The sequence below is a fragment of the Syzygium oleosum genome, unplaced genomic scaffold (assembly GCF_021117445.2).
Source record: "Syzygium oleosum isolate NSW1041296 unplaced genomic scaffold, Sole_v2.1 Sole_v2.25, whole genome shotgun sequence".
NCBI classification, from domain to species: domain Eukaryota; kingdom Viridiplantae; phylum Streptophyta; class Magnoliopsida; order Myrtales; family Myrtaceae; genus Syzygium; species Syzygium oleosum.
Genome location: NW_026607509.1, coordinates 4,766,740 through 4,780,729, shown reverse-complemented (window position 1 = coordinate 4,780,729; position 13,990 = coordinate 4,766,740). Strand labels below are relative to the sequence as shown.

General features: G+C 42.3%; 2 protein-coding genes across 5 annotated transcripts; one reads left to right on the top strand and one right to left on the bottom strand.

Annotated features, from left to right (window-relative positions):
• Positions 1-236: 236 nt before the first annotated feature.
• LOC115690923 (65-kDa microtubule-associated protein 3-like) lies at positions 237-5,959 on the bottom strand. Of its 4 annotated transcripts, none has more exons than XM_056302684.1 (13): positions 5,710-5,959; positions 4,720-4,837; positions 4,406-4,612; positions 3,390-3,641; positions 3,100-3,309; positions 2,870-3,025; positions 2,607-2,766; positions 2,373-2,524; positions 2,179-2,266; positions 1,956-2,029; positions 1,779-1,853; positions 1,342-1,633; positions 237-894 (listed from the first exon to the last, which is right to left on the bottom strand). In XM_056302684.1, exons 2-13 carry the CDS (start codon positions 4,789-4,791, stop codon positions 422-424), a joined length of 2,211 nt encoding a protein of 736 aa, XP_056158659.1. In that variant the 5' UTR covers positions 4,792-4,837; positions 5,710-5,959; the 3' UTR covers positions 237-421. The 4 variants fall into 4 exon arrangements, with proteins under 4 accessions (XP_056158659.1, XP_056158661.1, XP_030473282.2 ...); XM_056302686.1 differs by having other exon boundaries at positions 237-774; XM_030617422.2 differs by having other exon boundaries at positions 4,720-4,801.
• A 2,514-nt stretch (positions 5,960-8,473) lies between these two features.
• On the top strand, positions 8,474-12,481 carry LOC115690970 (ATP-dependent Clp protease ATP-binding subunit CLPT1, chloroplastic). Its single transcript, XM_030617489.2, has 6 exons — positions 8,474-8,873; positions 8,965-9,000; positions 9,121-9,230; positions 10,241-10,420; positions 11,784-11,911; positions 11,991-12,481. The coding sequence occupies exons 1-6, from the start codon at positions 8,647-8,649 to the stop codon at positions 12,021-12,023; spliced, it is 714 nt and encodes a 237-aa protein (XP_030473349.2). The 5' UTR covers positions 8,474-8,646; the 3' UTR covers positions 12,024-12,481.
• The last annotated feature ends 1,509 nt before the right edge of the window (positions 12,482-13,990 follow it).

Genomic DNA, 13,990 nt, shown 5'->3' with positions numbered 1-13,990 from the left:
TTTTGTATGACAATCACTTTTTGTGACGTGAAAGTTCTCAACGAGGGACTTTCATGGCTTGATGGGTAAGTGCGCCTTTGCTCATGTCCAAGGAGGATCGGATAGTCCATTCCCTCCAAAACCTTGTTTTGGCATACAAGAACATATGAGCACTTTCATAAACATTAATCTCAAAAAGGAGCTCCGATTACTTGATGCATCGAGCAGTTTTTCGATGCATATAGCAGAGGCTGATGGAAATCGAAAAAGTTCCCATGCAAAAAGAATTACAAGCTCGGTGCACATCAATTTCTTTCAGACGGTACAGCCAATTACAATTGACCTGAACATCCCAAACACCAAAGAATGAGAAACAGAAACCAAGTTCAACGCAAAAGCAAGAGAACAACCTTAATTACAGTAAACCCCCAAGTATTTTCGGTCAGACTTGGATCATTGGCTTCATATTCGCTCTAGGAAGCACAAACCCAGCTCTTCGTTCCTCGAATGAGTACTCTATCTCTTCAGCGATCTCCTTGACCAAGTTTGCACCCAAGGGCAGCGACACCAGTGCTGGTGTAGCTGCTGTTTGCATGGGGATTGAAACTGTGGAAGGTGTAGATGGAACGGGAATTCCCATGACTTTTGGAGTCCGGTTCTCGTCATTGTTCATGGTAGTTGTCTTCAATGGGGTACTGAACACGTTATTGTTACTAGAAAAGATTTTCTGCAATGGTTCATCCTGTCTCACCGCTGCATTGTCCATCACGTTTGCCAAGCTCAACTTCGTTGATACTGCGGGTGACACAGGAGAGAAGGGTTTCCTTATCATTGGTGAATCAGGTTCACTAGCCATTACAGCATCAAGTGAGTGCTTTTTTAATGGGAGACCAGCAACATCCAACCCTCTTCTACCTATACAAAAATTGACAAAAATATAAAAGCACTGAATAATGTTATCACGCGGAGACGATGAAATTTGCAGAAAAGACGGACACTCTCGTTTCTTTTCCAAGACGAATAACCCTTGCGTAAGTTGATTTGGTTAATGACTTTGTTTACCTAGCTCTCTTATCTCATGAGATTAGCATGGAAATTTCTCTTCAAGAAATAAGTTCTCCGGAAAGCAAGAATTCTACTGAGTTCGATGGCTACGAAACGAGAGGCAAACATTTTTCCAAATGCATGCACTTGCGAAAAAGCGCAAAGTTTGCATATCTTTCTGTTCAAAAGTCACCTTCATCTAATTGTCAGGGAGGCAGCACACTAGTTGCAGCAGACTCACATTAATTAACTTGCTACCCTTCCAGAATTATAATCATCTCATTTGATCAGCAAGTGTATCAGTAGAAAGATACTTACTTGCTGATAATGCTGCTTGGCCATTGTCCTTGTAGTGGTTCAGTTGGTCGACTTGGCTTACACGGTCACTCTTACGAAGTGGGCGTGAATTAGGAGTAGCTTTCATTGAATGCAATGGATCAGGTTTGGGAGTATGAATAGTTGCTCCTCCAAGTGAGAGTCTTCTGCTGCTTGCACCACCAGTCGACATCCGAGGAGCTTTCTTGACCAATTGAGTCTTTGAGGGGCTTGGCTTTGACCCATAAAGTGCCTCTTGTTCCGCAATCAGCTGACCCTGAAGTTTCTTTTGATCCTGAAAAATGAAAAATTATTTGCAATCACATTAAACACCAAGAAGAACACTCAGCCTGAAACAACCCATTTATGAGTCCACAATCAATTAAGACTCGGATTAAATCTTAATCTATATTATACAATGGAATTGTTCAAATTCATACTCGTAGTCTACGTCGTTCTTGCTCTCTCTCTTGTCGCAAAATGGTATATTCTTCCAGCATAGATAGGAGGCGAATCTGCGTAGAAGCATACAACAAGGATGTAAGAAAATCTAGAAAAGTTTGAAGAGAATAGTAGTTGGGACCAGATTCCTGAAGGCCTAAAGTGGAAATCCTTACACCATCATATGAGAACTCCATGCCACTCTCCTTCTCCCAAGCCACTGTCTTTGAAATCAGTGTCTCTACCATCGCTGTTCCACCATGATAGAAGTGGCATAGTATGAAGATAGTTTGAATAAAATATGTTAAGCAATGAATGCAGTATGACTCGTGTCAATCCTTGACGCTCTATAATTTACATCTAGAAGATGGAGGCCAAGAGCATTGTTGTACTTGATACCTGGTAATTTGTTAACCAATGAACGAGCTTTCTCAGCACGCTTCAGAGTAAGATGGGCTCCTCTTCCAGCATTATACCTATTCTCATCCTGAATGTCGAATAACAGTCACAATTAGGAAAGTGCATCTTAAGGAATCAATTACTGACCAAAAAAACTGAAGGAATCAATTAAATGATATTCAAAGACACCTCACCCTGTTATACTCTTCAAGCCAGCACTCCTCATCACAAGCAGCCAACCATTTCTCAACTTTTTCCAGCAATTCTTTACGGTTCAATGCTTCCTCCTTCACTTCAGCAATTCGAAGTTCAATCTGCTCAAGAACGCAACCAGCATCGACAGCCCCTGCACCAAATGTTATATGTACAGCCATGAGCCATTGCAAAATGAAGGCACCTGGATTAAATCCAAGAAAATGACATATTACCAGACTCTACAGCTTCAATAGCATACTCCATCCCAGTATCAGCTTCTGGGATTAAATGAGTCTTCCTACATATCTCCTCCAGTTCTGATCTCTTCTTCAAAACAAGCTCCTTCATTTTGCTCAACTTAAACTCCTCCAAACGAGCTACTTCTGCTGCAACCTGCACAATATCTTATTAATCCAGGAACAGATCCACTTGCAACATTAAACAAATGGCAAAGCCTAAGATTCGGAGTATTATGTTATAGAAAAAAGTGACTCACAAAATTGATGATGTCCTCAGAAAGCATTTTGGGTTCAGTTATTTCATGTTCTGATGCAGCTATGTTGCTGGTAATGTTCTGAAACATCTGCTGCTCTTCAATTGGGGTATCCATCAGATTCCATAACTCCAGCATGGTAGTTGCAAGATCTTGAAGCTGCCCAAATGTCAAAAATTCTTTAAGCCAAAAACTAGGGATGAACAAGATTAATAGTTCAAATAAATAGTTACCCTCTGCATCCTCTGAAGCTTCATTTCTCGAAGTTTGTGTATTGCTGTAGCCAACTTTTCAATTGTACTGTCACTTATATCCTTGGGTCCTTCAGGGTCAGTTAAACTGGCATGGACCTCAGAAACTATCTGCTTACAATCCAGATCGAGCACTAAACACAAAGCATTCACTGTAAACACATGATCTTGAACCAGCCTCAAACGCTCAGTCTGCGTAAGAGAAAAGGAGGAAAGTTAGAGTATATTCACGCCGTATTAAGAAAATGACTGACAAGATAAACTCAGCGAACCTTCTCTTTTTGAAGTTCATAAAGCTCTCTATGGAGTTCTTCAAGCTTCCTTGATGATAAGTCTGTCTCATCCAATCTTGTTTTCGAAGGAGTGTGGTCGAGGGATCCACATATTTCAGTCTTAGTTCTCTGGATTTGCTCCAAAACATCGAGAAACTGATTTCTTCTTTCACATTTCATTCTTCTCATCTCCTCTAATTGTGGAAGAATTTTCTTGAATTCTTCTTTCAAGCTTCCAACATTCTGGTCAGGCTGATGGAAAAAGAATGCCACTGAAATTTCTCTTGTATAATAGCAAATTCTATTCCACAATAAAAGCTTGGCGATGATGAAAATCTTAGAAAAGCTGCAGTCAATTTCTGATTATACCCGATGAAGACATCATCAAAAGGGTGACAGATATTTTCTGCTGGAACAATCAGCAAATTGACCTCGATAATTATTTTGTAATTGCTGCAAATTCTTCAATCATTTTCGTGTCAGCAGACATTATTCTAACTCTCACATTCCGAATTCTGTTGTTCCATCCAAGCGCAAGCATGCACAAATTCTGTCGTCTCATTTTCTCAAATAGTCTGATTCTACTCAAACACATAATTCTCTGGCTTATCCCTTTCCTATGTGTTTTGTGTGCAGAGACAGGCGAGAGGGGTGTGTGCCACAGGGTTGGGTTCTTATAATAAGAAAACTTTTGGAGGACTGTGGGGTATGGGTAAAGGTATGGTTTTAGGCCTCAGAGATTGAACTGCATGAACAAAAAGGTAGGCTGTTACAACTTTCTTCAGATCCTTGCAATGCGTTTCACTTATGAGAGGCATATATTCACTGACAGAAAGATTGAACGCCCTGGCTTGTTAGACAAACTACGGTACATGTGTCAAATCAATCAATACAACAGAAAAGAGCTTGCATACATCAGAGAGTGCACTTCCTAGCACCACAAACTAGCCATATGCAGACACTTTAATTAATATCTCGAGGAGACAACACTATGTAAACAATTTCTAGATATGCACCTGCTTTGTATGTAACGGTCTCTCCCCCAATGCCGAACAGATGGCTGCCAGTTCTGCTTCAGAGTCGGCAATTGCCTGTCTTAGTCGGGCTCTGGATTTGTTTGACTTGTCGACCTTTCTTCTGTATACTTCTAGACATTCTTGTTCAAGCTCTTGCAGCATTTTATCCCTATCAGCATCAGATTCTCCAATTTCATCCCAGATTACCTGTGCATTGGGGTTGAGTGAATAAATCGAACTAGCATGTGGTTTGACACAATTTGATCTTCGGAACTCAGATAGCGAATGAAAATAGACCATCATTGTTGACAAACCTGGAGTTCGTATAGAAGTGTTCCACATGTTGTCTCCTTTTGGAACAGTGGGTCATTTAGGAGGTTAGACATTGCCAAAGAACTGCACACACAGTTGCTGTCTCAGGAATCTTTGAAGCTGAACATAACATCATGATAGGTAAAAAGCCAGCAAGAAGTAGACGTCATCAACACAAGTTTGAGCACTAAGCTTTCAATACTATCCATTTTTCAGCTTAATCCAGAAGTCCTTCATTAGTACTTCCATTCGATGCTGCCGAAAATATAAATGAAGACGCGCGTTCCATCACATTTGGTTCTGTCTCTATCCTGATTATTTGATTGGATCTGCTCGGACCGAATCAGGCATTGTATCTATAAATCGACAATTCACATTCGCCCGCCAGAATTACGAACATCATAAAAGGAAAAAAAAAAAAAGCGGAAATACGGATTTTATTACTTAATCTAGTAATATTGCTCCAAAAGGAGGAAGATCAAGCTCCGGCGATTACCGACAAAGAGCACAAGCTAGGCGGTTCCTTTCGACCCCCTTTTTTATCCGATAAATTGCGCTAATATATTCATCTAACAGCCAATCATTGCCGTCATCCCCGGTACCGCAATTCGAAAAGATAGAAACCAAAAATGTCCAGCTCTTCATCTAAATCTCTCGAAATCACTAAGCTGGACAAAGTACGAAAACTACGAAAACAGCCAACACGAGCATTCTATCCAGCTCAATCTCACGCGACACGCCATTATCTAAGTTCCTGCAGATCCGCCTTCCACGCAAACAACCATCGACTGAACTTAGAACTCCGAATCCAGACTCCAGCGGAATCCGGAACGCAATTACGACCGGGACCGGAACGAGTTTCATTCGAATCCTAACGGCGAATACTTCGTCCCACTCGATCTCCGAGTCAGCTTCATCCTCTCTACTCTCGCGACCGAACAGAGCCTCAAGAAGGCGAAGGCGAAGCGAGTGGTGATATCCGAAGACATTACCTGAACCTCGCGGCTCCTTCGAATCGTCCCGGCGAACGAGCTCGGCTTTCCGGAGAGGAATCGACCGGCCGACTGCTCGAAGCGATTTCCGGAGGGGGGGGGGGGGAGAAAAATGACCGTTGGGAGCGGATGAGGGGGATTTGTATTTTAATGGCGATTGAGGAGAGGGGAGGAGCAGCAAAACTGCAAAGTTGAGCAGGGGAGCTGCGAGTGTTGAAACAGATTTTGAAATTTCAAAATTTGGCAAGTGTCTCTCCCACTCGTTTGTAATGTGACCGTTTTTGGGGTGTTTGTTTGGGGAGGGGGGGGGGCGAATTTGTCCTTTCGCGTGTCCAGGATGGGGCCAATGAGAAGCTGCTAGCTAACGGAGGGTCGAGGCTCCAGTGGAAGGCGAGTGGAATGGAGCGTATATAAGCGCTATCGTCCAGGAGCAAAAGGAAGGGACCGCGTGCCTGGGCCGACGGCCCACCGTACGTGGTGAAAATATGGGCCTCCGTGTCAACTCTGCCAACCGTAAGAAACAGTAAACTCCACGTGAATCTGGACGGTTCAGATTTAGGATGTATTCGGTAACTTGCCAAAGACTGATTTTGTTCTTTTATTTCCGGAAATCCATTTGATAAATTTTTTATTCTCGGGCACGAATTTGTTCCCAGAATCAGTTTTGGAACAGAATCAAGAATAAAAAAAAATTTGATTCTTAATTCTTGGAACAAGAATAAAAAATGGAAAAGAAATTTTTTTTTCTTCTTCTTCTTCGTGGCCGGTCTTCTTCATTTTTCTTGCCCTGTGGCCGGTTGCCAGCCACCGGGGCCGGCGAGGGTGTTGAGGCCCTCGCCGGCGAGCACCCTCACGGCTCGTCGACCCTAGCCTGTGGCTAATCGCTAGCGCTGGCGCTGGCGACCTAGCCATGGGCCAAGGAAGGAGAAGAAGAACAACAACAAAAGAAAAGAAAAAAAAAGGAAAAAAAATAGAAAGAAATATTAAAAAATTGGGATAATAATACAAACAGTCCCTGAACTTTGGCTCAATGTGTAATTCGGTCCCTGAGCTTTTAATTTGTTCAATGTAGTCCTAAACTTTAACCCAATGTTCAATGTGGTCCCTGAACTTTCAATTTGTTCAACTTGGTCCTTGAACTTTTAGTAAATGTTCAATTTAGTCCCCGAACTATATGAAAATATACAATATAGTCCCTGAACTTGAATTAATGGAAGGACTACATTGAACATTTTTATAAAGTTTAGGGACTATATTGAACATGTATCAAAAGTTCAGGGACCACATTGAACAAATTGAAAGTTTAGGGATCATATTGAACATTGGGTTAAAGTTCAGGGACTACATTGAACAAATTAAAAGTTTAGGGACCAAATTGCACATTGAGTCAAAGTGTAGGGACTGTTTGTGTCATTTTCCCTAAAAAATTCAAAATATTATTAATAAAAAGAAATTTTGTGTAGTTACCAAACGAATTTCTATTCTTTTTTTATTCCAAGAAGAGAAATTTTGGACAGTTATCAAACGCCTTCAAATGCTTATAAATTGTTTCCGATAATGGAATAAAAAAAATAATTTCTGAGCAGAAATTATTTCCGGGAACAGAATGATTACCAAACGCACCCTTAGGGTACTGCATATATTTTACAGTAGGTGCGTTTGCTTTACGAAAAATGAATAATTTGAAAACATTTGCCTAAAAATGATCTATTGTGTTGCTTGAATTAATTAGTTAATAGAAAATGTTTATTGACATGACTTATGTCTCAACATTTTCGCGACGATGAAAGTATTTTTATCCTAGTTATTTTTGTAAGTGATACAAGAGATTGGTTCTTGAAAAATATTTTTAAAATTATCTATCTTCCGCGAAACAAAAGCTTCGATCGTTTCCTAGACAATGTGACATCTCTGCAAAATGTTTTTTGTGAATTTTTTCGGTGTTTTGATTGAAATTTGAAAATGAACTGGAAAATATTTTCTTTTGTTTGATATGGAAAATTTGATTTGATTTTCCTAAATAAACATACACTATTCGAGCGTTAGTAACTTACGTATAAGCAACCGAGAAACTGGTAAGGGCATTAGAGTCATGGGTCCGACCTTGATGGACCTTGACCAGGGCGCCGAGGATCGAGGCACAAGCACCTGGATTTCGAGCCCGGCCTCGATGGACGGGAACATGACCTTTGTGGATCGGGGCATGGCCTTTGTGGACTCGGGCTCGAGTATTGGCGATACGAGCTCGGGTACCGAGATCCTGCACTTGGCCTTTGTGGGCCCAGACCTGGGTGTTGGGGTTTCGGGCACGAGTGCGATGGACCCGAGTGCGAGCATCGAGGGCCTAGGTACGGGCACCAGGGTCCCCGCCTTGACCTCGATGGATTCGGGTGTGAGAGCTGAGGATCCAAGCTCCACCACCAAGGTCGCAGGCTTGGGCACCAAAGACCTGGTTCAAGACGCAAGGGACTTGAGAATCAACGTTGAGATTTCCGTGCCCAAGCATAGAGTTTCGGATCAATCGCTCATACTTACTGATATTTTGAAAATTGATTATAAATTTTTTAAAGAGAAAATTATTTTCTTGAATTAAAATATAAATTTTCGTTAAGTAGAAAAATATTTTTTCGTTAACTCATTTTTCTAGACGAATCAAATTTCGAAAAATGAGAGAAAATATTTTTCGCACGACAAAGGCTCGCCTCGACGGTGGACTTTTGGTTGTGGAGAACACCTCGGACTCCGTAGTAAAGAAGCTGGAAGATAGAACTCCCTGCTCTTCTAACATTTGCCAAACCAAAGCCTACTTCTTCTCAGTTCTCACCGCTATCTCAGACCGCCAAAAACATCATCGGCGATAGCGAAACTCGCCATCAGTCTCCGCTTCGCATTGTCCTAGGAATCAGAAGAAGAAGAAGAAGAAGAAGAAGAAGATCAATGGCCGCTCGCTCGCTGTCCGCGCTCCCAATCTCGCCCTCGAATCCTCAGCCGATCCCTAGAAGCGCGCCCGACTCCTCCGTCTCGCTCGCGTGGAGCCGGAGGCCCAGCTGCCTGGCGAGCTCGTTCAACGGGCGCAGGCTCTCCGCCGTTCCCCTCCGCTCGAGACGGCTCGTTCGCAGGTTCAATTCTGCCGTGGCGACGGTCTTGCTGAGCCTCCCCACCGGGTAAATTTTCAACCTTTCGAGTAATTCCGATTGGAGACGTTTTTGTTGGGTTCGAATCGAGCGTTTGTTTATCGGCTTTTGGGTTCCGCAGGAAACCCGAGAGAGCATCCGCTGACAAGCTCCCAAAGTGAGTTCACAGTCTTTCCGAGCGCGCGCGCCGGCGCGCGTGTTGTGTGTGTCTTTGACTTGCGATTGTCAATCGTTGATTATAATTTCGGGGTTTCTTGAATGGAGTGATGATGTTTAGATGGTCGGCGAGAGCAATCAAGTCGTTTGCGATGGCGGAGTTGGAGGCGAGGAAGCTCAAGTATCCGAATACCGGCACTGAAGCTCTTCTCATGGGGATTTTGGTCGAGGGTTAGTGTTCAAGCTTGCTACAGTATTTCTTTTGAATGGTTTCTAAGAGCAATTGTGGACCTTTGAATTTGTAACTTGATCCTTTTGAGCAACCCACGAACGATTGATTGAAGTTCGGGTTGGCGGAACCAAAACTTCAAAATTGCGATATCATCTATATGCATGCACAAAGGTGTAGGTTGTGCTCGACAACTGGTTTGATTGACGAATTATAATATGTTTCATCCATGAGGGATCTATAGGTTTGTTTTGCAGTAAACAAAAATTTTAAGTAAGCGTCTTGACTTTGAGCCTGAATACAAACTGATTTGACCAAAGTGCATGGAAGCTCGGTAAGAGGAGAAGAAGGCTCGAAATATGTTTGTGTTCAGGGTTGGCTGTTGGTTCATCAAAATCGGAGGTTCATAAGATGTTAATTGCGCACCGCCCCCCGCCCCCCCCCCCCATTATAATAAAGCAGGCAAGAAAGGGGAGTCTACCCGTGCCCATGTTGGCTGCTCGGATTTGACAAGATTGTATAGAGAGTTTTTCTGTGAGATTGGGTGAATTTCTGTGAGAGCACAGAGATTAAACAGTGAGCTATTGAAAAATGAGTATCGATGGGTGTTATTGGGCTTTGTTCGAGTATGAGACGCTAGGACTTTGTAATCCATCCATTAGCTAATAGTGGAATTGTGTCAATTTCTCCTTGTGGCCTAGGTTGAATTGATCAAATCATGCCATTTATCATTATTTTTTTGTGATATAATCATTTTTGCCATGCAAGTTGGCAAATTTCACAACAAAAATTTGGTCATACTATATACCGTGGTTTTTCCAGTCTTGTTGCTGAAAATTGATGTCGCCATTTGTACAAGCATGCTCCTTTGCTGCTTCAAACTGTATAACAAAAAAGGGGGCGTTCCCTTCAGTTTCATATATTTCCCACTGCCTTGTAAATGCTTCTAAAATATGCAGTTCCCTTGGTGAAACTTTGGGACTAACTCTAGAATATTAAATTCCTACTTCAGGCACTAGCCTAGCTGCAAAGTTTTTGAGGGCTAATGGAATTACGCTTTTCAAGGTTCGAGAGGAAACGGTGAACTTGCTAGGGAAATCTGACATGTACTTTTTCAGCCCTGAGCATCCTCCATTGACCGAGCAAGCGCAGCGAGCCCTTGATTGGGCTGTTGATGTAAAACTAAAGTCAGGTATTTTCGATTTCATGCACCTTTTGTAGCTATATTAGAATGGTATGGGCTGCTTTATCCGTTGGACGATCTTTGGTCAATTTGAATCCTCGAGGTGGAGTTTAGCAATGGCAACCCTTAGGTGGGTAAAGAGGGCATAGCTCCTCGGCTTCCATTGTAGGAGACATGGTGGAGATTTATAGTTCTCAGTTCTAAGTGAGGCAGTCAGTGTGTCTGTTAGCCATCTCCTGGTAACCTACCTCTGGGTGCTGGCCATGCTATGGAACTTGTACTTTCTCCTTATGAATCTATGGATGTTGTGATTTCGATAGGTTATGTTTAACTTTACCAGCTTTTTTCTTTTGCATTGAAGACCTATTTTACCTAAAAGTTTAATCTTTTATGAAACGTGCCCAGGATGTATATCAAGTATATATCTTAACACTTCCCCTCACCTGGAAGCCAGGCCTTACATGTGAAGAATAGGATGTTGACATAACCACATCACACAACATGTGGAGGATAGTAAGGAGTAACGGTGAGATATAGAAAGAGGGAATGCCAATATTGGGAATCTTGAGACAAAGCTTTTATACCCCATTGAGCGTTCTTGTCTTCTAAAAATTTAAGCTGTAAGAAGCACATATGCATATCAAGCATTTGCCCAACTGGGTGTATTCCATGTTGAAGCAATCAAAAATCATCCGTTAGTTGCTGCTATCAGGCGACTGCATCTTTGCTTGAGATTATTTGGATGCATATTTTCATCATACAAATCGTGTGGAGTTTTAGCTTGTCAAGAGAGGCATTATGGAAAGTCAGAGCAGTGATTTGATCAACAGTACCAGATAATTGGGATGTTCTTCTTTTCATTTCCCATGATACATTTGATAGTCCTCCTTTGCCTCTAAGCTCGATGTTCTCTCTTCCATCCAAGTGTAGTCCATCGAAATTCAAACCAACTTGAAGATCTTATGCCAATAACCAAAGCTATGTACTGATCCATAAAGAGCTAGATTGAGAAACCAAAACCCTGAGGCATTCACGCTTGCAAAATCAAACCAGCGTCCGTACTCCAGTTGATTTGATTCTAATCCTCCCTATTTAGAAGACAAACTCCCGCTCATTTCAACTCCTATATCCTTATCCCCAAAGCATTTATGGAACAATAGAGAGCCTTCTTCTGCTAAGTGGGGTTCTGGTGTTCAGCTTGTCCGATCTGTCATGACTACCCTTGCTGTCAATAATTCTACTCAGTTTTCTGCTTGAACGGATGTGGTTTTACTAGATAATTTAGCTTCTTCTAATAGGTTTCGCGTGTCTACTTTGTCGCAAAGAAATGTTTTTATCCGGCTGTACTTATTGAGTGCTGTGGAAAATTCAGGCGAAATTGGAGAAATAACCACAACGCATCTGCTTCTTGGGATTTGGTCTGAAAAGGAATCAGCAGGTCACAAGATCCTATTGTCCTTGGGTTTTACTGATGAGAAAGCGGAGGAACTTGCCAAATCTGTAAGTGAGACATGTTGATGACTGATAGTCCATTCATTATCATGTTCATTACCAACAGGATTGTTTTTGTACCTTGCAGATAGATAAGGATGTGATTTTGAGCCACAAGTAAGTCTCAAAATGGTAAAGAGGGATGCTGTTTGATTATTTCCTTGGGATCCCTGGGAGTCAGCTTTCTAAGTTCAGAAAGTTTAAGATGACTGAGGCATGCTTGGAAGTTCAAATGATTCTGCCAAAGCTTTTTTAATAGACATGTCTCATCTCACTCTTGGCGGGTCTCCTGTTCAATTCTCAACGGCTCTTTGTAGGGATGCAGAACTGCTTTTCTCAAGAGCATTTTTGCGAAAAAGGGGACAACCTTTTGTTAATGGAAATGAATTTCATATATCTTTCTTGTCCGACGAAAATTTGACCTGTCGCAGTGTAGTAGTGCTAGGAGCACGTAAAAAATCTGGACAGAAATGAATGGATCACACTTGGTTGCTTTTCTTTTTAAGCCCTCTTGCTTGAATGTTGTTGGGGGTGGCATTGGGGATTACATTTAAGAAGCATGTTTTATGTCTTTGTGAACCATTCTGGTGCAGCTTTTGGATTGAGTAATTGCAAATGCTGGTGAATTTTCTGAAAAGAATGTGCAGTCTATGAGGCTATGGTTTTTAGCTGCTGAAAGACCAAATTGTGCAGGTATTGGCATGAAGCATGGTCTTAGAAAAAGATGTATGGGTGCTTCATGCTTGATTACAGCGAGGAAGCTGATTATCCTGTTCCAAGCCCGTCTCAGTGGAACATTAGGTGACACGGGGACTTTCAATTAGTTATGTTCTTTCAGCTAATTCTAGAAAAAAAAATGCGATTGCCTCGAGGCTTCTTGTAGTCATTAGTCCTTTCCGGCCAATCGCGCCGAGTATTGTATACGAACTGCATTCCGAGTCAAAACTGCATTTACGCTTACTAGGCACCCTAGTGAGAAACTCGATTAAAGCGGGGGAGATTATTGGCCCAATCACAAGCGATTAACTGAATATTAGATTGATTGTGTTATTCTCACTTCTTTGGACACGTAGTTAAAAAGACTGATTAGAGGGGAAGAGCTCCAACTCGGATTCCTCTTCTGTTATTAGTGGGGTTTCGGTCCACTGGAAGCGAGGACCTCCCTGTAATGCACGAAAGAAACAGGGCACCTAAAGCCCTCGAATCACTGCACCAACTTAATCAATGACAAGTGTCTTAAAGTTTCTCTGCTTCCTTTTCCTTTTCTCCCTTCAGGGTCGAAGCTGCGCCTTGAAGTATTTCAGAGCGGAAACTGAATTTCTCAGAGGCTCAAAATTTCAAATACACAGACCCTTTTCCTTTGGAACATTCAAGCACTCCCCCCGCCCCCCCGAATCTCGCATGATATCACCAGCTCTCTTTTTCATGCAACCAAATCATTAAACCTGCCTTGTACCGAGAATCTACACACAAGAGTGGAACATTCCCTGTTCAGTCCAGTGTGTGGCCTCCATCTCCGAAATTATGACACCTCTGGCCAACTTTTTCCAAAGTGATCTGACCAGAAACAGCTCAAATTTACCCCTTTGGATGTGCGTGGGCTAAGGCATGAGCACCGCTTTCCTTTCCTTTTTTTCCCCTTCTTTTTCCAAAGGAGAAATTCCCGTTAATCATGTGACATCTAACGAGCAATTACTACCCCCAGGCCAGTTTGTGTCTGATCTTAGTTGGGATGTCGGGCATGTGTGCTGGAGGGGGGGCCTCAAGCACGTGCGAGATGATTAACATAATTTGGTCTACCACGGACGTACGATAATGATGACGCACGTGCACATGGTCTGTCAATGTAGCTGAGAGACGATGAATGTATGGAAGCTGCTAAAATCGGGACCATTTCTTTTCCTGAAGGCTCTGTCAAGCTAAAGCGGAACACGAGCCCCTCTAATTCGATGAATGCGAGGCCATGAGGTGTCTGCTCTCGTGCGCAATATCGTCCCCGCACTAAGTTTTTTTTTTTTTTCCTTCCCCACTAGTTCTTTCCACATTGCAAAGCGCAACCACAATCGAATTGGGGGAGTCTTTGGAAAT

Bases quoted from the DNA above. Each gene is read 5' to 3' on its own strand.
- LOC115690923 (XM_056302684.1), bottom strand. From the start codon at position 4,791: ATGTCTAACCTCCTAAATGACCCACTGTTCCAAAAGGAGACAACATGT. The intron at 2,267-2,372 runs GTGAGGTGTCTT...TTCGACATTCAG, and splicing joins GGCTTGAAGAGTATAACAGG to GATGAGAATAGGTATAATGC. The intron at 2,030-2,178 runs GTATCAAGTACA...ATGGTGGAACAG, and splicing joins ATTGGTTAACAAATTACCAG to CGATGGTAGAGACACTGATT.
- LOC115690970 (XM_030617489.2), top strand. From the start codon at position 8,647: ATGGCCGCTCGCTCGCTGTCCGCGCTCCCAATCTCGCCCTCGAATCCT. The intron at 8,874-8,964 runs GTAAATTTTCAA...TGGGTTCCGCAG, and splicing joins TTGCTGAGCCTCCCCACCGG to GAAACCCGAGAGAGCATCCG. The intron at 9,001-9,120 runs GTGAGTTCACAG...GATGATGTTTAG, and splicing joins TCCGCTGACAAGCTCCCAAA to ATGGTCGGCGAGAGCAATCA.